The sequence below is a fragment of the Triticum aestivum genome, chromosome 6B (assembly GCF_018294505.1).
Source record: "Triticum aestivum cultivar Chinese Spring chromosome 6B, IWGSC CS RefSeq v2.1, whole genome shotgun sequence".
NCBI classification, from domain to species: domain Eukaryota; kingdom Viridiplantae; phylum Streptophyta; class Magnoliopsida; order Poales; family Poaceae; genus Triticum; species Triticum aestivum.
Genome location: NC_057810.1, coordinates 227,462,937 through 227,483,827, shown reverse-complemented (window position 1 = coordinate 227,483,827; position 20,891 = coordinate 227,462,937). Strand labels below are relative to the sequence as shown.

The 20,891-nt window shown below is 42.2% G+C and overlaps 1 protein-coding gene across 2 annotated transcripts; it reads left to right on the top strand.

Moving 5' to 3' along the window:
* The first annotated feature begins 12,944 nt into the window (after positions 1-12,944).
* LOC123136692 (uncharacterized) lies at positions 12,945-19,759 on the top strand. 2 transcript variants are annotated; one of them, XM_044556163.1, is made up of 14 exons: positions 12,945-13,155; positions 13,886-14,055; positions 14,150-14,353; positions 14,442-14,578; positions 14,680-14,943; positions 15,076-15,209; positions 17,513-17,577; positions 17,675-17,743; positions 17,831-18,004; positions 18,075-18,211; positions 18,287-18,562; positions 18,852-18,994; positions 19,081-19,140; positions 19,226-19,759. In XM_044556163.1, coding segments are annotated over exons 1-14 (1,926 nt in total). In that variant the 5' UTR covers positions 12,945-13,153; the 3' UTR covers positions 19,317-19,759. The 2 variants fall into 2 exon arrangements, with proteins under 2 accessions (XP_044412098.1, XP_044412099.1); XM_044556164.1 differs by lacking the exons at positions 13,886-14,055; positions 14,150-14,353 and having other exon boundaries at positions 12,966-13,155.
* The last annotated feature ends 1,132 nt before the right edge of the window (positions 19,760-20,891 follow it).

Here is a 20,891-nt window from a genome sequence, read left to right as displayed (position 1 = left end):
TACCACATTCATAGCTCTAAAGTACAACTTCGAATGCCTGCAAGTGAACAACAAGTTGATTGAATTGTCATTTTGGTATTGAACAAGGTGGCCCGGAAGTATGTCCCTCATGTCCTTGGTCCACCGTTTCACTATGTGTTTTGCCGGAATCTCCATGACCTGTTTCAGCACCAATATGATAAAATTTACCATGTACTGATTAATTTTCAAATGGAATCATAATTTAAGAAAAAGTCAAATGGCATTTTACCCTCAGAATATGACTGCACAACATTCCAGTGTGCTCGAACTGACCACGTGCGCAAGTAAACTCTGTCTGGTCATCGCCTACAGTGAGCTCATAGACAACCCTGCTCCATTTCTCTATCTTTGCTGCATTATTGTGTGTTTTCACATACCTCCTCATCCTCTCTACCTCAGTGACATTATAGGTTGTGCCTTCAATTAGTAGACGGCAAAATTCTTCAAACATAGCCCGGTCAAACTGTAACCTCATTTATTGCCTAAAAGACACGTGCAATGACAAAGTCAGTCAAATAAGTAGGGCACATTTTATGTTGCTTTCAGAAATTAATTTCATAATTATGTAGCACCCATTTGGAAAAGCACCACAAACCTGTTAGGATTGTCTTAGGGGGGTGGGCCTCCCATCATACGCAAAAACTTAGCGAAAACTCATCCAAAGCTTTCTATTTGTTCATCGCGCATCAAGACACCAGCAAGGATAATGCTTTGGAAATGATTGTTACCTCCCACGAATAGCCCAAATGGCATATCGTACAGGTTAGTCATGTATGTCGTGTCGAATGTGACAACATCTCCATAGAACCTGTATTGCATTCGATTGCTGCCGTTAGACCACATCAGGTTCTTCACCTTGCTTGAACTGTCAGCCAACACCCTGTAGGTAAAGCTAGGGTCACCGGCAATAATGTCAGCAAACACCTCTAGGGTCTTCCTCACATCATCCTTTGTTTGCTCAAGGCTTATCTTTCCACAAATGTTCCGAAGAGTCCTCTTCTTGAACGACACCCTCTCAAGTGATCCGCAGAAACTGCCAATTATGCTGTAAACCTTCCCAAGGTTGACATTGTTTTCCCGCAACTGCTTTATCAAGTCTTTGTCATAGACGTTGATGTGTTTGTGTGATGGCCAGTGCACTGATACGTCTCCAACGTATCTATGATTTTTGATTGTTCCATGCTATTATATTACCCGTTTTGGATGTTTATGGGCTTTACTTTACACTTTTATATCATTTTTGGGACTAACCTACTAACCGAAGGCCTAGCCCAAATTGCTGTTTTTTTGTCTATTTCAGTGTTTCGAAGAAAAGGGATATCAAACGGAGTCCAAACGGAATGAAACCTTTGGGAGCGATCTTTTTGGAACAAACATGATCCAGAGGACTTGGAGTGGAAGTCAAGAAACAAGCCAGGCGTCCACGAGGGTGCCCGGTGCGCCCCCGAGGGCTGGGCGCGCCCCCACCCTCATGGGCCCCTTGAGCATCCACCGACCTACTTCTTCCTCCTATATATACCCATGTACCCCGAAAACATCAGAAGCGACCACGAAAAACTATTTCCACCACCGTAACCTTCTATATCCGCGAGATCCCATCTTGGAGCATTTGTCGGCGCTCCGCCGGAGGGGGAATCGATCACGGAGGGCCTCTACATCATCTCCAAGACCTCTCCGATGAGTTGTGAGTAGTTTACCACTGACCTTCGGGTCCATAGTTATTAACTAGATGGCTTCTTCTCTCTCTTTGAATCTCAATACAAAGTTCTCCTTGATCTTCTTAGAGATCTATTCGATGTAACTCTTTTTGCGGTGTGTTTGTCGAGATCCGATGAATTGTGGGTTTATGATCAAGTTTATCTATGAGAAATATTTGAATCTCCTCTAAATTATTTTATGTGTGATTAAGTTATCTTTGCAAGTCTCTTCGAATTATCAGTTTGGTTTGGCCTACTAGATTGATCTTTCTTGCAATGGGAGAAGTGCTTAGCTTTGGGTTCAATCTTGCGGTGTCCTTTCCCAGTGACAACAGGGGCAGCAAGGCACGTATTGTATTGTAGCCATCGAGGATAAAAAGATGGGGTTTATATCATATTGCACGAGTTTATCCCTCTACATCATGTCATCTTTCTTAATGCGTTACTCTGTTCTTTATGAACTTAATACTCTAGATGCATGTTGGGCAGCGGTCGATGTGTGGAGTAATAGTAGTAGATGCAGAATTGTTTCGGTCTACTTGTCACGGACGTGATGCCTATATACATGATCATGCCTAGATAATCTCATAATTATTCGCTTTTCTATCAATTGCTCTACAGTAATTTGTTCACCCACCGTAATACTTATGCTATCTTGAGAGAAGCCACTAGTGAAACCTATGGCCCCCGGGTCTATCTCCTATCATATAAGCTTTCAATCAACTTTTATTTGCATCTTTACTTTTCCAATCTATATCATAAAAATACCAAAAATATATTTATCTTATCATATTATCTCTATCAGATCTCACTTTCACAAGTGGCCTTGAAGGGATTGAAAACCCCTTTATTGCGTTGGTTGCGAGTTCTTGTTTGTTTGTGTAGGTGTGTGGGACTTTTGAGGAGCCTCCTACTGGATTGATACCTTGGTTCTCAAAAATTGAGGGAAATACTTACGCTACTATTGCTGCATCACCCTTTGCTCTTCAAGGAAAACCAACGCAAGCTCAAGACGTAGCAAGAAGGATTTCTGGCGCTGTTGCCGGGGAGGTCTTCGCTCAAGTCAAGACATACCAAGTACCCATCACAAACTCATCTCCCTCGCATTACATTATTTGCCATTTGCCTCTCGTTTTCCTCTCCCCCACTTCACCCTTGCCGTTTTACCTACACTCTCTTTCCCAATCTCCTCTCTCTTCTTCGCTTGTCTTTTGTTTGCCCATCGTCATGGCTAGTCCTCCTATTCTCGTTATTACTCCCGAACATGAAATTCTTAATTTTAAGCAAAGGGAGGGAGAAAATTTAAAAGATTCTTGGCATAGAATTTGCAATGCTCAAAATAGATCTACTAGGAAGCTTTCTACTTCCGTTCTTCTTTGCAATTTTTATGTAGGCATTACTCCTTGGTATAGATGCATTCTTGATACCATTACCAGAGGGGATTTCTTGAGTAGCCATACTTTTGATGCTTATAATGCTATGTTAGATTTGTTTGGCCCACCACCTCTTTTGGTTAATGGAACTGTTTTAACTTTGGAACATGTGATGCAAAGGCTTGAAATTATTGAAAATAAAGTTGCCACTGTTGAGTTGATTAAAAATTTGGATAAAAAGATTCATAATCAAATAACCCAATATGGATCTAGAGTTGGAGTTACTTTGATTTTTTTTAAAGAGAAAGAACATATAGTTAATGAAAGAATAGATCTAGATTCTACGAGAATCGATAAACTTGAGGATATCATTACCAACTTAGGGTCGGCGTTTTCTTCCGTGAAAAACAATCCAAATCCTCCTAACAAAACTGCCAAATTTATTTATGTTCCTAAAAATAAGGGTGAATCTTCTAATAAGGGAAATGCGGATCTCAAATCAATAAGTGCTCATCCCAATTGTCTCTCTATCATTAAGGAACCTTTTGCTACAAATGAATTTCTTGAATTCTTGCCTAAGGGTTTAATCATTGCTAAAAAGGGAGAAGCCCCTAAAGATTATAAGTGCTCTATTGAGGAATTAGATGCCAAAGATGGCACTACTTAGATCTATCCTCGCTTTTATGCCTAGCTAGGGGCGTTAAACGATAGCGCTAGTTGGGAGACAACCCAATTTTATTTTTGCCTTTTGTTTTTGCTTCTGTTTAGTAATAAATTTTTCATCTACCTTCTGTTTAGATGTGTTTTCATGTTTTGTTTAGTGTTTGTGCCAAGTAGAACCTATAGGATAACCTATGGTGATAGTTAATTTGATTCTACTGAAAAACATAAACTTTGAGCGCACGAAAATAATTTTGGTAATTCACAGGAACGTGAATTTGCGTTGATTATTTTTTTTGTAGATCAATAGAAAATTTCCCAGGACTTCCTATTTTGGTAGGATTTTTAGAGTTCCAAAAGTATTCGAGAGTTATAGATTGCTACAGACTGTTCTGTTTTTGACAGATTCTGTTTTTCGTGTGTTGTTTGCCTATTTTGATGCATCTATGGCTAGTATGTAGGGGTATGAACCATAGAGAACTTGGAATATAGTAGGTTTAACACCAATATAAATAGAGAATGAGTTCATTACAGTACCTTATGTGGTGGTTTTGCTTTCTTGCACTAACGGAGCTTATGAGATTTCTTGTTGAGTTTTGTGTTGTGAAGTTTTCAAGTTTTGGGTAAAGATTTGATGGACAAGGAGTGGCAAGATCCTAAGCTTGGGGATGCCCAAGGCACCCCAAGATATTCAAGAATATCCAAAAGCCTAAGCTTGGGGATGCCCCGGAAGGCATCCCCCTTTCATCTTCGTCTATCGGTAAGTTTACTTGGAGCTATATTTTTATTCGCCACATGATATGTGTTTTGCTTGGAGCGTCTTGTATGATATTAGTCTTTTATTTTTAGTTTACCACAATCATCCTTGCTGTACACACCTTTTGGGAGAAGCCCACTTGATTAGAATATATTAGAATACTCTAAGTGCTTCACTTATATCTTTTGAGCTAGATAGTTTTTGCTCTAGTACTTCACTTATACTTTTTAGAGCACGGCGGTGGCCTTATTTTGAAGAAATTTTTGATCTCTCATGCTTCCCTTATATTATTTTGAGAGTCTCTTAGAACAACATGGTATTTGCTATGGTTATAAAATTGGTCCTAGAATGATGGGCATCCAAGTTGGGTATAATAAAAACTATCATAGAAAGTGAATTGGATGCTATGCTCAATTTGATACTTGATAATTGTTTTGAGACATAGAGGTGGTGATATTAGAGTCATGCTAGTTGGGTGATTATGAATTTAAAGAATACTTGTGTTGAAGTTTGTGATTCCCATAGCATGCACGTATGGTGAACCGCTTTGTGATGAAGTTGGAGCATAATTTTATTTATTGATTGTCTTCCTTATGAGTGGCGGCCGGGGACGAGCGATGGTCTTTTCCTACCAATCTATCCCCCTAGGAGCATGCACGTAGTACTTTGTTTTCAATGGTTTGTAGATTTTTGCAATAAGTATATGAGTTCTTCATGATTAATGTTGAGTCCATGGATTATACGCACTCTCACCCTTCCACCATTGCTAGCTTCTCTTGTGCCGCGCAACTTTCGCCGGTACCATACACCCACCATATACCTTCCTCAAAATAACCACCATACCTACCTATTATGGCATTTCCATAGCCATTCCGAGATATATTGCCATGCAACTTTCCACCGTTCCGTTTATATGACACGCATCATCATTGTCATATTGCTCTTTGCATGATCATGTAGTTGACATCGTATTTGTGGCAAGGCCACCTTCATAATTTTCATACATGTCACTCTTGATTCATTGCATATCCCGGTACACCGCCGGAGGCATTCATATAGAGTCATATCTTGTTCTAAGTATTGAGTTGTAAGTAAATAAAAGTGTGTTGATCTTCATTATTAGAGCATTGTCCCAGTGAGGGAAGGATGATGGAGACTATGATTCCCCCACAAGTCGGGATGAGACTTCAGACTTTACAAAAAAAGAGAGGCCAAAGAGCCCACCAAAGAAAAAAAAGAACAGGAAAAAAGAGAAGAAAGGCCAAAAAAAGAAAGGCCCAAAAGAAAAAATAGAAAAAAATTGAGAGAAAAAGAGAGAAGGGACAATGCTACTATCCTTTTACCACACTTGTGCTTCAAAGTAGCACCATGATTTTCATTATAGAGAGTTTCCTATATTGTCACTTTCATATACTAGTGGGAATTTTTTATTATAGAACTTGGCTTGTATATTCCAGTGATGGGCTTCCTCAAAATGCCCTAGGTCTTCGTGAGCAAGCGAGTTGGATGCACACCCACTTAGTTTCTTTTGTTGAGTTTTCATACATTTATAGCTCTAGTGCATCCGTTTGCATGGCAATCCCTACTCACTCACATTGATATATATTAATGGGCATCTCCATAGCCCGTTGATACGCCTAGTTGATGTGAGACTATCTTCTTTTTTTGTCTTTTCCACAACCACCATTCTATTCCACATATAGTGCTATGTCCATGGCTCATGCTCATGTATTGCGTGAAAGTTGAAAAGGTTTGAGATTACTAAAGTATGAAACAATTGCTTGGCTTTTCATCGGGGTTGTGCATGATTAAATACTTTGTGTGACGAAGATAGAGCAACAGCCAGACTATATGATTTTGTAGGGATAACTTTCTTTAGCCATGTTATTTTGAGAAGACATGATTGCTTGATTACTATGCTTGAAGTATTACTATTTCTTATGTCAATATGAACTTTTATTTTGAATCATTTGGATCTGAATATTCATGCCACAATAAAAAAAATTACATTGAGAATTATGCTAGGTAGCATTCCACATCAAAAATTCTGGTTTTATCATTTACCTACTCGAAGACGAGCAAGAATTAAGCTTGGGGATGCTTGATACGTCTCCAACGTATCTATAATTTTTGATTGTTCCATGCTATTATATTACCCGTTTTGGATGTTTATGGGCTTTACTTTACACTTTTATATCATTTTTGGGACTAACCTACTAACCGGAGGCCCAGCCCGAATTGCTGTTTTTTGGTCTATTTCAGTGTTCCGAAGAAAAGGAATATCAAACGGAGTCCAAACGGAATGAAACCTTCGGGAGCGATCTTTTTGGAACAAACGTGATCCAGAGGACTTGGAGTGGAAGTCAAGAAACAAGCGAGGCAGCCACGAGGGTGCCCGGCGCGCCCCCTAGGGCTGGGCGCGCCCCCACCCTCGTGGGCCCCTCAAGCGTCCACCGACCTACTTCTTCCTCCTATATATACCCATGTGCCCCGGAAACATCAGAAGCGACCACGAAAAACTATTTCCACCGTCGTAACCTTCTGTATCCGCAAGATCCCATCTTGGAGCCTTCGCCGGCGCTCCGCTGGAGGGGGAATCGGTCACGGAGGGCCTCGTAATTTGCTACGTGGAAAATGTTCGCGCTAGCTATTAGAATAGTAAATTGAGCAACTGCCTTTTAGTGAGAACTACTAGTGCTATCAGAAGGGCAGTTAGTACACTTTTGGTATTTGCTTTATTTGTGCACAGCATACTGAATACATATGTGATGGGATTTTCATATTAAGGCTGGGTAGTGCACCTCCAGACCGCACACCATGTTCGTCCAGGATGAGTGCTTTGGAGTAGTCGATCAGGAAGTATGCATAAGAACACATGAAAGGTGTTGTATGGCCAGCACTTGGGTTGACTTTTGATCCACTTGGTGATGCATACGACTTCTACAATTTGTATTCTTGGGAGATCGGATTCAGTATTAGATATGCTAAGAGCGGACTCAACACCGAGAGACCTAAATGCATGGAGGAGATAGTCTGTGGTTGCTCGGTGAGTGCTGACCTCTGGTAAACTAACTAGATAGGCAGGGAGAATGTTATTGCTGAATTTTGTTGTCCAGTTCTTGTGTGGCGGTTTTGGTTTGATGATGCGCACTCAGGGAAAACCAGAGGTAGAAAATAGCAGATCATGCAGGCGTGAGTGGCCGGTGTTGATTAGGTTGCTGTGAGTGTCAGACAACAGTTGGTGCATCACTGAGAAGGTGTATGCTACGTCTTGAGCTTGCGTTGGTTTTCCTTAAAGAGGAAAGGGTGATGCAGCAATAGTAGCGCAAGTATTTCCCTCGGTTTTTGAGAACCAAGGTATCAATCCAGTAGGAGGCTCCTCAAAAGTCTCACGCACCTACACAAACAAACAAGAACTCACAACCAATGCAATAAAGGGGTTGTCAATCCCTTCAAAGCCACTTGCGTAAGTGAGATCTGATAAAGATAATATGATAAGATAAATATATTTTTGATATTTTTATGATATAGATTGAAAAATTAAAGATGCAAATAAAAGTAGATTGAAAGCTTATATGATAAGAGATAGACCCGGGGGCCATAGGTTTCACTAGTGGCTTCTCTCAAGATAGCATAAGTATTACGGTGGGTGAACAAATTACTGTCGAGCAATTGATAGAAAAACAAATAATTATGAGATTATCTAGGCATGATCATGTATATAGGCATCACGTCCATGACAAGTAGACCGAAACGATTCTGCATCTACTACTATTACTCCACACATCGACCGCTATCCAGCATGCATCTAGAGTATTAAGTTCATAAAGAACAGAGTAACGCATTAAGAAAGATGACATGATGTAGAGGGATAAACTCATGCAATATGATATAAACCCCATCTTTTTATCCTCGATGGCAACAATGCAATATGTGCCTTACTGCCCCTGCTGTCACTGGGAAAGGACACCGCAAGATTGAACCCAAAGCTAAGCACTTCTCCCATTGCGAGAAAGATCAATCTAGTAGGCCAAACCAAACTGATAATTCGAAGAGACTTGCAAAGATAACTTAATCACATATAAAAAAAATCAGAGGAGATTCAAATATTTCTCATAGATAAACTTGATCATAAACCCACAATTCATCGGATCTCGACAAGCACATCGCAAAAAGAGTTACATCGAATAGATCTTCAAGAAGATCGAGGAGAACTTTGTATTGAGATTCACAGAGAGAGAAGAAGTCATCTAGCTAATAACTATGGACCCGAAGGTCTGTGGTAAACTACTCACAACTCATCGGGGGAGGCCTTGGAGATGATGTAGAGTGCACTAAATTAGTACACTAGAATGTAGTAGCAAGGTATAGTTAGGCAGGATGGGAGGCGTTAGGTTTGAGACCTTTTTCTCCATCCAGGGGTTATGGATTGACTCTGTCAGTAGACTGTGTCGACTTGGTCGGAGATGCATCAGCTCTCGCCGGTCTCTAACTTGTCCATGGACATAGTCATCGCCACCAACCCGTTGACCAAAACCAGAACCAGCATCTGAGCTCACAGGCTCGGCTCAGTTGCCCTCGCATGACCGCAACAACACCAGAGGCACAAGATCTGGATGCTCAAGGCTGTCCGCGAACTCCTCACGCAGCGGAAACCTGGAATCTCATAGCAATGGCCGCCCACCTTGCCCCGTTGTTAGCGTTCTGCTTATGGAATGGCTGCAAATAAACAAAAAAAAAATCCTGAAATTTCCAGATCTGTAAGCACTAACCTGTCGACTGCGTCCCGGAGGAACTCCATGCCCACATCCTCCATTATTTGTGTAGACGCAAAAAGGTCAGGAAGCATCGCCGTCACGACCTGCTCAGCTCTACACGCACCGGCAGTAGTGTTCTTCTGCGTGGGAGAGAAAGGGGCCCGAGGGTTTCCAGAACGAACCAGGAAAGGGGTGGCGGTGCGGTGGGGTCGCTACTTGGTCCACAACTCACCATTTTCCATAACGTGCTCGACCTGTTATCTGATCCACGACTCAGTAAAAAAAGCAACGTCCTGTTCCACGGACCAGACCGCAACCGTGTCTCCGCCGTTCCACCCATACGCGGAGGGCCCACCTCCTACACACTGTTTCGTACCGTATTTAGCATAGCTAATAATTTTCCACGGACCGCGTCTGACACGACAGACTCCCTTTTCCAGATCCCGAGCGTGGAACGGGTGGCGACGATATCGAGAGCAGTTGGGCACGGGCACCAAATCGCCCCTTCCTTGTAAACTTGACTATGGCTGAGATGCCTGCTTGAGTAATGAGAATCTTCTTTTCTCAAAAAAAAAACACGAACACATGGAAAATCTACAATCCGAAGTGGCCCTTATCCAACGTCAAAAAAAAAGTGGCCCTTATCCCATGGCTCCCAATAAGTACCTCACCCGGTATTTGTTTCTCAAAAGTACTCTCTCCGTTCCTAAATATTTGTCTTTTTAGAAATTTCAAATGGACTACTATATACGGATGTATATAGACACATTGTAGAATGTAGATTCACTCATTTTGCTTCGTATGTAATCACTTGTTCAAATCTCTAGAAAGACGAGTATTTAGGAACGGAGGGAGTAAAACGAAATATCAGCCCGACCGACCCCCGTGACGCCTCTATCTATACCTATATATATATACCTACTATTAAAGCAAGGTGATATTTTTGGTTTCGTCCCGCACCTGATCCTACGTTAAGTGCATTATACACGAGGTGGTACTAATTCGTACGTCCACACCGTTTTCTGGTACGTCACTTGGGCATGGTAAGGATCGGGTCATATTTGGGCCTCTGGCCTGTTCCGTTCCTCCGTCCATCATTAAGAAAAGAAGCAGCCGCATTGCAAGACGAAAAAATAAACAGCACCCTCCCAGGAATCGAACTAGCCTGGCCGAACAAATCAGGCCCATCTATTTGGGTGGTCCCAACAAATCATCTCAAAAATACTTGTCGTTTAGTGGTATTGAAACTCAAAGCCTCCAGTCCAATAAAACAACATCACAACCAACTGGGATAGGTAATGGCCTGTGTTTGAAGTCAGGTTGACTCATATAATAAATAGTCCCACCTCGCTTCGCCAAATACAATCTACCCAATTTATATAGGTGTTTAAATTTTCTAGGTATCACGAAGCAATCTCGGGATCGTGATATAAAGAAATATATGGAAGGGAAGAGAGGCTAAAGAAGGAAACAGTGGCTATATTGGGCAGTAAAGAGGATTTCAAGGAATCGAGAAAAAATATAAGGAAAAAAGGAGAAATAAGAGAACGAGGAAATATAAGGAAGCACTATCTTAAAGAGGAGGATAAATTAACCTTCTATATATGTGAAATAAGAGAGCGAGGAAATATAAGAAATGAAAAAGAGGCTGCATGTATAATTTATAAGGAGGGGAGGGACATGCACGTTGAAATAAATAGTAGAAACAGAACAATAAAAGGAGGCGAATAATTCGAACTTGACATTTTTAACTGAAGTTAACATGTACTCCCTCCGTCCGGAATTACTTGTCATCAAAATAGATGAAAATGGATGTATCTAGAACTAAAATAGCAGTCCAGACAGAGATCACCACGACCCAGTGTCTTCTTCATGCTTACTTAGCTTATCAGCCATTATCAGCCAATGCAAGTAGGGAATCCACTTTGTAGCTAATTAGATCAGAGAGCTAGCTGCTCAATGACTACGTATTGATCACGTCACCGGCTACATCCACCCATAACCATAATATATCCATCTTTGGGATATTGTACATGTTTGGTACATTTATATATATCTTCTCGATGTTGTGCAAGCCATACTCGCTGGCGAGAGTTCACTCGGCTCCCACCTCACCTAATCCACGCAACATGCATCAACAACAGGGTAACCTTTAATTGATCCTTTCTCTTTAGGCTTCTCGATTTTTGAGGTGATATGTGTACAATATTTGTATTGTCAGTATGATGGTTAATTGTCGATATGATATGCTTTGTAACTAGGCATCGATGATCCGACTATGACGTCATACCGAGACCAGTGCTCTTACTTCAAATAATACTATATGAAAATCCTTTAAATTGTAGTTAATACATTAAAGAATATGTTTCAAAGTCGAGAAATAGGCACCTGATTGAAATTTACTGTCATTCATGTCTATCGCATCTTATGAATACATTATCAGATACAATAATTTAAAATGAGTGAAATACTGGAAACAAATGTTTCTCAAGGGAGAAGATATTTGGAGCTCATCGGGACTTGCTAACAATTAAGATATTCCTCAATTCTGGATGTCACCGACGTCGTTGGTGAGATAGGGAGGAGAGAGGGGGCTGAAGAGTAGAGAGAATGTTACAACAGTGCATCTGGAAATTTACCCTTTTTTAAAACAACCCATCCAAAATTTAAGTGTGATGGGGAATAGAGAAAAGCTCACTTTTTCTTATGAAGATGATCTCCAAGTTTGAATAGTGCAAAAGAAAAGGAACGAAATATAATCTTGCAAATCAAATAATCATCATTTTCTAAAAATTAATTAACATAGTAAAACATGTTTGCTTTCGAATATAACAGAAAAATTGTATATAAACAATCCCACTTCAATGCATCACTACACCTTAATGCGAAATAATTACTTTGCAAGTCTTTTGAAAAATCTAAGAAAAACTTTTGGATTAGTTATTAAACTCTCGAATAGTATACAACAATTCCACAGTTTGTATATCCTGCTAAAAACAATTACGCCATTCCTCTTCCATCCGATGATAGTGCTAAGCTTAAGGACCGCCATCAAAGGGCATCCCTACGACTTTCTCAACTTTATACTACATGGTATGGACACCAACAATCCTTTTTTAATTGCACACCGAGCATGTTCTTTTATTTAAGATAAGGAGTGTTTCAAATCTTCTTCCTTCAAAAAATTAACACTTTCAAATATGTTAATGCTTTTAAAAAAATTCTCAAAATAAAAAACGTTCTGACTTCTTAAAAACCATTAAAATTGATCAAAAATTTAAAAAAATCTCTTTAAGAAAACATGTGTTCAAATAATGTTAATTTTCAAAACATGTTTCAATTCTAATAAAAAGATTAAAATTTCAAAATTGCTTAATTATTTAAAGATAAAGAAATTTTCAAAAATTGAAATATAAAACCGGTTACTAGACTATTCCATGCACCACTACTGTTCCATCAGATGAAGTATGTTAGGGTGGCTCTTCTTTACGTCGACACTTCATACTTCAGAAAGCGATAACAATATAAACTTATTGATGTTTATCAGAACTCTATGTAAGAAATGACGTGTACTATCGAATGGAGCAGGTTTTATGATATCTTTTGCCCGTTGCAACGCACGAGAATTAGGTCCTGACAAATGCCATTAGGATATAAGAAGTGTTGTGTAATGCCACGTGGAGCATGTTGAGAAAATCGCCCCTTGCAACGCATGGGCATTTGTAGTAAAACAAAAAGAAAATACTCCGTGACTCCTCTCAACCCTAAATCCGCAGTTCATCGTCGATTCGCGTGCTTTATCTCGCCGGCAAAATCCTCACAGATCCTCGGCGCACCCCGGCCTCTTTGTGCCTCGCTGCCCTCAGCTAGCCGCAGCACCATTCTTCGATGTAAGTATCCTATTCTCTTTGTATTCTTAGAAGTGTTAGTATTCGAATTGTCCCTCCGATCGGCCTCTGTGACTCGTAAATCATGTTTCACCCCTTCTTCGTCGTTTTCTGCTGTAGATCTAACTGGAATCTGCTATGTTCCTCTTCTGGATCTAACTTTAATCAGTTAATTGACTCGAAGGAATTATCTTTGTGTGTGTTCTCCAAGCACAATTCTTCGCATATATTACTCCCTCGGTCAGGAATTACTTGTTGCTCAAACGGATGTATCTAGCACTATGAGCGACATGTAATCACGGACGGATGGAGTATTTATCCATCATAGTCCCCCTCTAATCGCAGCAACAACTTCCAGTTTTCGATGGGACACTTCCTACCTGTAAACAACCTTTTTAGGCTATACTGCGGCTTCTTTGTTTCGTTCAAATCTCATCTTTATTTCCCTTTCCCCCTTTCTGAATAATTTGTTTGGGCTTGGCTGCCGTGAACTGGCTGCAGAAAATTTGTTCACTTACTAATTTGTCATACGACACTGGGGGCTTCGATAAACTGAATTCAGCCTAGGTCAATTTTCCTCATCAAAATGAGATGTTTTGACTCCATCAGAGTCAACCTTTTTGTAATATTATGAATGGATGCGAGTAAATAAGGATGTACTTCCTATGCTGGGGGATTACCATCACCTTAGTTGCACGACTAAGCGTTGACCTTTACGCACTTTCTGCTTCAGGACTGTAAAGAAGACAGTGGTTGATTGCACACGGGGCATCAGTAGGGAGGAGAGAGCCATAGCTAGAAGGAACAAACGTGAGTCCTTGATTTCCAGTGGGAGTGATGTCAGAAGAAAAAAAAAAAGAAGGGTTAGGAGGTTTCAGAAACAAACGGAAAAGATGGTAAAATGTAAGTCACTGATTTCAAGTTATTATTATTTCCTTTCTTGCGCATATAGCTCAGATAGAGTACTCACAGCTGTGGTGCACGTGTTCTTTATTAGTGCTAAAGGAAACACTAGCCGCAGAGGCTGCTGAGGCTGCTGAGGAAGCACGGCTTTTCAATTTAGAGCACCCCCACCAAGTTGTTTCAAGCACTCCTTTCCAAGAGAAAGAGTTTGGTGATAAGCCACTTCAAACAATCAGGGCCAGCAAGGACATAACTCCAGATTTGTCTGCCATTGTTGTCTCTCTTGCTCTGTTTGATGGTGATTATGCTGCTTTATGTTTATATGCATTCCTCACATTTATGTGTACTCGTTGCTTGTTGATGATTTGACTCGTGATCTTGTGCAGGAAGCAGGATGTTATTTGCATGCTCTGGCCTAGCTATACCATCCGGGACAACTAAACTAGAGCTAAGAAGATTTGTGACTTCAAGACGTTTGGTTGAGGAATTTAATAAAAACCGAAATATAGATGATAAATTGAGGGTTGGTGCTGCTAACGTGCTATTCATTATCATTCCATTTTCCTTTGTTTGTTCAAGCTAATGGTAACATTCTGTGCTGATGTACTGCTTTTATCACTGCAGATTGACGTGTGCCTTCCAGATAATACACATATGGATGGGTTCTTGGGACTATATGATAAAGATATTGCTATTGTCACGTCCTGCGACTTCACGTATTGTGCCCCCACGAAAGATGTCTGTCCTGTAAATCTGGACCTTCATGCGCCTCTGCCTTCTGATGGTAAAATAATAGCAGCTGCTCGTGCCTTTGGATCGGGCCGTTTAATGGTCACATCCGGGCTTCTGACTGGAAATGGTATTGCAAGATGGGAACAAATCACAGAGGTACACTATTGATTGTTTCTTATTAGCATGATGGAAAACTTGAAACAGATAATTGCATTATGATCTAGGCGGAGTTCTCCTTTTGCCTTTTTTAGTACCTTTGTAATCGCTACCACTTAACTTCCATTCTAGGCTGCACTTGGAGGGCCACTCGTCGATCAAGATGCGAAGTTTCTTGGGGTCAACATTCGTGTCGAGGGCCCTTCTTCTTGGTTCCTACCACTGATGGCTCTTTGTAAACGCTTGGAGAATTTTCAGTTACTCAGGTGTTCTCTTGTGCTTTATGAGCTGCATCATTTTGAATATTGTTCCCTACATTTGTTCGAACCACCCTCTCCTGTTCCTCTTTCTCCTTGTAAGGTAAGCCTTTTTTGAAAGGTGGAAGGATTTTCTTTACCCCATCTCCTATGTTAATACATACTCCCTCCGTTCCAAAATATAAGGTGTATTAGTGTGTTAGAGTACGTAATGGGCCTAATGGGCCCATTAGTCTTAGGGTTAATTAGAGATAAGGGTCGTTTGCTTAGGGGTCAAGTAAGCCTTGCTTGAGAGTCAAGTAAACCTCTCCCTATAAAGAGAGGAGATGTATCAATCTAATCAAGCAAGAATTAAGAAGGAAATCCCTTCCCTCTTGCCCGGTCGTGGGCAGAAAGGCCCCCGGCCGGCCCTCTCGCGCCCTCCTTCTAGCAGTGCCATAACAATTTGGTATCGGCTAGCTTCTGTTCGATCATGTCTTCACCACCGCCAAGCCCGTCTCTTCCGTTGCCGGTCACCTTGTCGCCTCCGGCGACCACCACGACCGTCACCCCGCTCCTGCCCGCTCCGGGATCCTTTGTCGCGCCCGCCCCCACCGTCCTCACCTGGGAGGACGTGTCCGGGGTGCTGCGGGACCTAACCCAAGCGGTCCAGGAGATCCACCTGTTCTTGGCCGGGTCCTACAGGCCGCACTCGGTTGCGCCGCCCATCGCCGCCCCCGCGCCGCCGTGGCTGCCGTGGCAGCCGCCGCACCAGGCGGCCTTCGCCGCGCTCGCCGGGCCGCTGCAGCTGCCATCCATCGCCACCACCGCCCAGCCCTGGCTGCAGTGGCAGCCGCCGCTCCTGGCGGCCTCTGCCGCGCCCGGCGCGATAGCGCAGCAGCCGCTGCAGCTGCAGCAGCCACCGCCGGTCAGCTCCGCCGCCCAGTATGGGATGCTCTACGACGGGAGTGCGACGACCTCGTTCCCATCAGCGCCGCCGCCATCCCAGGGCGTCCACATCCAGCAGATCAAGTCCCTGCCGTCGCCGTCACCGCTTCTGTCTTGGATCGCTACCCGCCACGTGTCGGCGGCGGTGAGGCTGCAGGCTGCTGCGCGCGGCCTCCTAGCGCGTCGGCGTGTGCGGGAGATGCGTGGTCTGCAGCTGCCGCTCCTCCAAGTTGCCCTTCGCTGCGCAAAGGACCTCGATCTCGTCCGCTGCGTCGGGGATCTTGGGCATGTGGTTTCCCCCACGGGCGGCCGGCATGCTGTTTTCCCCGCAGGCAGCGACCTCAAAGTCTGCGACATCGGCGGTTGGGGGGGCGCACCCCTCCTCGTCATTCTCCATCGCAAGCCCTCCACTCTTCCCTGTGCGGTGCAGACCAACAGCCATACACATGCACTCCTTTTGTCCAAGTGGTGTCCATGGGATCCAGGTGGCTGTACACGTGCACGTCCAAAATAAAGCGTCCTAGTCTATTTCAGGTTGAGAATAATAAAACAAGCTGAGATGTAAAAGGCTTGTTTTTAGGTGTTAGGTTTGTGTTCCGTCGAGTCATGGTTATAAGTTGGTTAGGCTGCAGCTCGAGGACAAGCTGCATGTCCAGGCGTAATGGGCCTAATGGGCCCATTAGTCTTAGGGTTAATTAGAGATAAGGGTCGTTTGCTTAGGGGTCAAGTAAGCCTTGCTTGAGAGTCAAGTAAACCTCTCTATATAAAGAGAGGAGATGTATCAATCTAATCAAGCAAGAATTAAGAAGGAAATCCCTTCCCTCTTGCCCGGCCGTGGGCAGAAAGGCCCCCGGCCGGCCCTCTCGCGCCCTCCTTCTAGCAGCGCCATAACATAGTGTTTCCAGAAGTCAAGCATATACGTTTGCTCGTATTCTCGAAAGCGATGAGAGCAGTAGAGTTTTGACGCATTGAATTGTCGATTGGTAGCCATGTGGTTCTTGCTACCTCCACCTTGTGGATAGTATATTTAGTCCTCTTTGATTCATTGTCAGGATAGTGTATTTGTCTTAAACAAGAAAAGAGTTAAAACAAGTCGTCTCATGTTCTTGCTTAGCTCATCTCATGTTGCTGATTTAGTCCTCTTGATTCATTGTTGAGGATACTATATTTGTCTATCTAAACAAGGAAGAGTTAAAACAAGACATCTGGACTAAAGGATGGGCAATGTAATTCATATTGTGACATCTGGTCTGCCCAATCCTTTAACGTCTTCTTCTTTCTTTCCTTTTGCACCATTTGGTTCAAGTGTCTGTATAACTTGTTTTGCTGTTAGCTGGTACACCTATGTTTGTTTATCATAACAAATATACCGTGTTCTCTTGCAGTTCTAGAACTACGGACTTCCGTGGATATTCCTTGCCTCCATTTGTATCAAGCATAATCCCTTCAGGTGTGAATGTTACCTGTTGATTATTGCGCCAGAATATTTTCTGGCTGTTATCATAGAAATCATCTGAGAACTAATATTGATCACCTTATTGCATCAGGGTTCTGGTTTAGAATTAAGCAGCTAGATTCCCTTGGTTATCCCAGGCCACCACCACTTGTTCTTGAATGTAAGTTGTTGCTTTCCATGTTGTTGAACTCTCTTTTTGCGCACTTCTTTTGTAGCTAATTTCTGTTTTACTTATTTATTTAAACAGTCAATGGGGAATTGCTCGAGACATTTGAGGAGAAATTTGGTCAATTACTTGCATGGAAAGGGTATCCTTACAGCGTTTCGAACCCGCGTTCTAGGGAGTATGTTTGGCCGCTACTTCCAAGAGACGTTGTTACAAACATATCCCGAAGTGTTGTCAAACTTGCGTCGTTCAATGGTGATTTTTCCAGCTTATGCTGCTCATTACTTCCCTGCCGCTAACTAATGATTGAGGTTATGATGTGTAGGAAGCGTGAGGTCTTTTGCATGCACAGGCTTGCTAATAAAGTGGCCTGGAACTGAAGGCACACGCACTGTCATTCTCACTTCGGCAAGTTTAGTTAGAAGTCGTGATGATCACTTCAAGATTGATAACAACTTAACGGTTGGCTCTGCTATAACCATTTTGTTCTTTCTTCAAGTTGGATGATGGTTTGTTGAACTGATCTTATTATTGCAGATTGATGTGTTTCTCCCACCGAAACAACATGCCAAGGGGACTTTGGTATTCTACCATTTAAATGCTAATCTTGCTATTGTCAGTCTTGATAAGGGTATCCGTGGCATTCGTCCATTTGATATTTGCCATAAAGGGGATTTATCTAAACCGGTAGTAGCTATAGCGCGTAAAATTGAAGCAGGGTTTTTAATGGCCTCAAAAGGTGAAGTGGTTGAATACAATCCCCGCGACAGTTATTTTGAAAAGCTTATGCTGTCCACTTGTAAAATCAACAAGGTATGGTATTTACATACTAGCTGCTATAGATAGGATCAGAATAGATATCACTTATCCCTTTAATCAATCTGTTAATACATTGTAATCAGACCCGACCTGTTGACCCTTATGAAGTAATCGTTGTAGAACGCAGTGGAAAAACAGTTTCTGTTTTCCTTCTGAACGAATATGATATTGTGATCTTTTCCATTTGAGAAATAAATAATGAATTTACCAAATCGACGGTTGATTATTGTGAATCCTTTACAACTTGGTTCATTGACCGGTACATGCATCTTTTCTGTACTAGGCTGGGATTGGAGGTCCCCTTATTAATTTTGATGGGGCATTTGTTGGCATGAATCACTATGATGGAAGTGAAGTAACTCCTTTCATGCCAAGGCGTGAGATTGTTCAAATTCTGAAAGGAGAGGTTAATTGGCGAAGACAAAGGTGATTGTTCTACGACTTGTTGCTATTTCGGTGGGCATATGCTTGTTTCTGTGAACTTGCATTGAAAAAAGTGTGTTGGTCGACAGTGGTCTCTCCATGGACGTACTGCATGGTGTTGGATGTGGGAGTCGGATACACCGGCGAAAGTATTCTATTTCTTCCTCAGTACCCTCATTTTAGTTGGTATTTATTCAAGGAAGAACTTACATCGGAAAAGTACTTTGATGGCAGGTGGCCTCTTCCCGAGCCATACTGGTACCATGGTTTACTTACTATGGACAAGTATGATTTGCACCCGCATATTGGAAGACAACTCCAGTAGACGTCGCACTGTTGGGAGTGCTATTGCCTCGTTATCCTCCTGTTCGTTCTCCAATGGATCTGGTCGTATTGTCTATGATGTCTCATGTTGGACCAGTGTTACCCCTTAGATAGTGGAACCATTAGGGATCAGACTACTGATCCCTAGCTTCCTAAGGCCTTGTACAATGAGGGATGCTTAGGGGAGGTGCTTAGAGAAATAAACCAGACTTTTCTTAAACACTGATGCTTATTTGTATAGGATAGACGCTTAACTAAGCGTCTCTTCTGTAGAAATAGGCACTGGTGCTTCGGAAAAATTCGGTTTATTTTTCTAAGCATCCCTCTAAGCACCTCTCATTGTACAAGGCCTAACAGACCACTCTGTAGCGTCCGATGCACAAGTAAACGTGGACTGGGTTGGCGTTTGTTATACTACTAGATAATTCCCCCCCCCCCCCCCCCCCCCCCGCGTGTTGCTGCGGGTATTAGATGCAATAATTTGGATGAATTTCGGTTCAGCGAAAATGAAGTAATTAATTTATTTTACTTGATTATTTGATAGGGGTATAACAGTTTTATAGGACAAATAGCATAATACGTGCTTAAATTTTTTTGGAGTTGTCCACGCTGGTGCCTTCTTCCTTGAGAAAAATATCAATGTAGGATTCCTTTCGTCATATACTCAAACATCCTGTTTGGTAACAACAGGGAGAGGGAATGGGAGTTTGCCAAGGGATTAGACATGGGAAATTGATTTTAAGTCCCATTTCTCTGTTTGGCATGTAAAAGCAATTAGATGTGGGATTTTAAGAGGGAGTTAACTGCCTCTGTTTGATTGGTGGGATTAGGCAGGGGAATACCTTCCTCGTGTACGTGCTCAGCTAACCATCCCTCGTGAACGTGCACAACCAACGAATCGTTTTTCTATTTTACTAATTCTCGATCTTCAGTTCAATTACAGCGTGTTTGGCAGTCCGTGGGAAAAGACATGGAAATTTATAAGTGAAAGTTAGCTGAGAGATTAGACATGGAAAGTGGACTATTAGTCCCAATCCCTCGTTTGGTTTGGGGGTGGAAGTTAGTCGTGGGAATCTTGTTTCCGCAGCTTGCTGGATGGGAGCAACGACTCCAATTACCAGGCCCCCGTGGGAAGAGATAAGTGGGAGTTTGACGGGCAACTCCCTTTTCCGTCCATCATCAATTCCCCTGTCCTCCAATCAAACAAGGGAATTTAAAGCCCACGCCTTTCTAATTCTCATTCCCTCTCATTCCCTAATACTACTTCCCCCGAAACAAACAAGCTGTGGAATTGGCCCTTTTAATCCCCCTTCCCCCTCCTTTCTTAATTCCTATGTCCCTAAGTCAATCAAAGGATTTTAAGTCTCACTTACCTTAAACTCTCATTCCCAATCAACAACTCCCCACAACCAAACAAGTTGAAAGATGTATTTGCCAGCCCTGAACGGATGATCCTTTGTGGTGTCTTCTTCAAGCAAGACGATTGCTGTTGGTAGTTTTGTGGCTTTCTTCATCTTTGTAACAGCCTCTATGCAATTCTTGTGTGTTTCTCTTATTGAATGCGTTGATGAAGGGG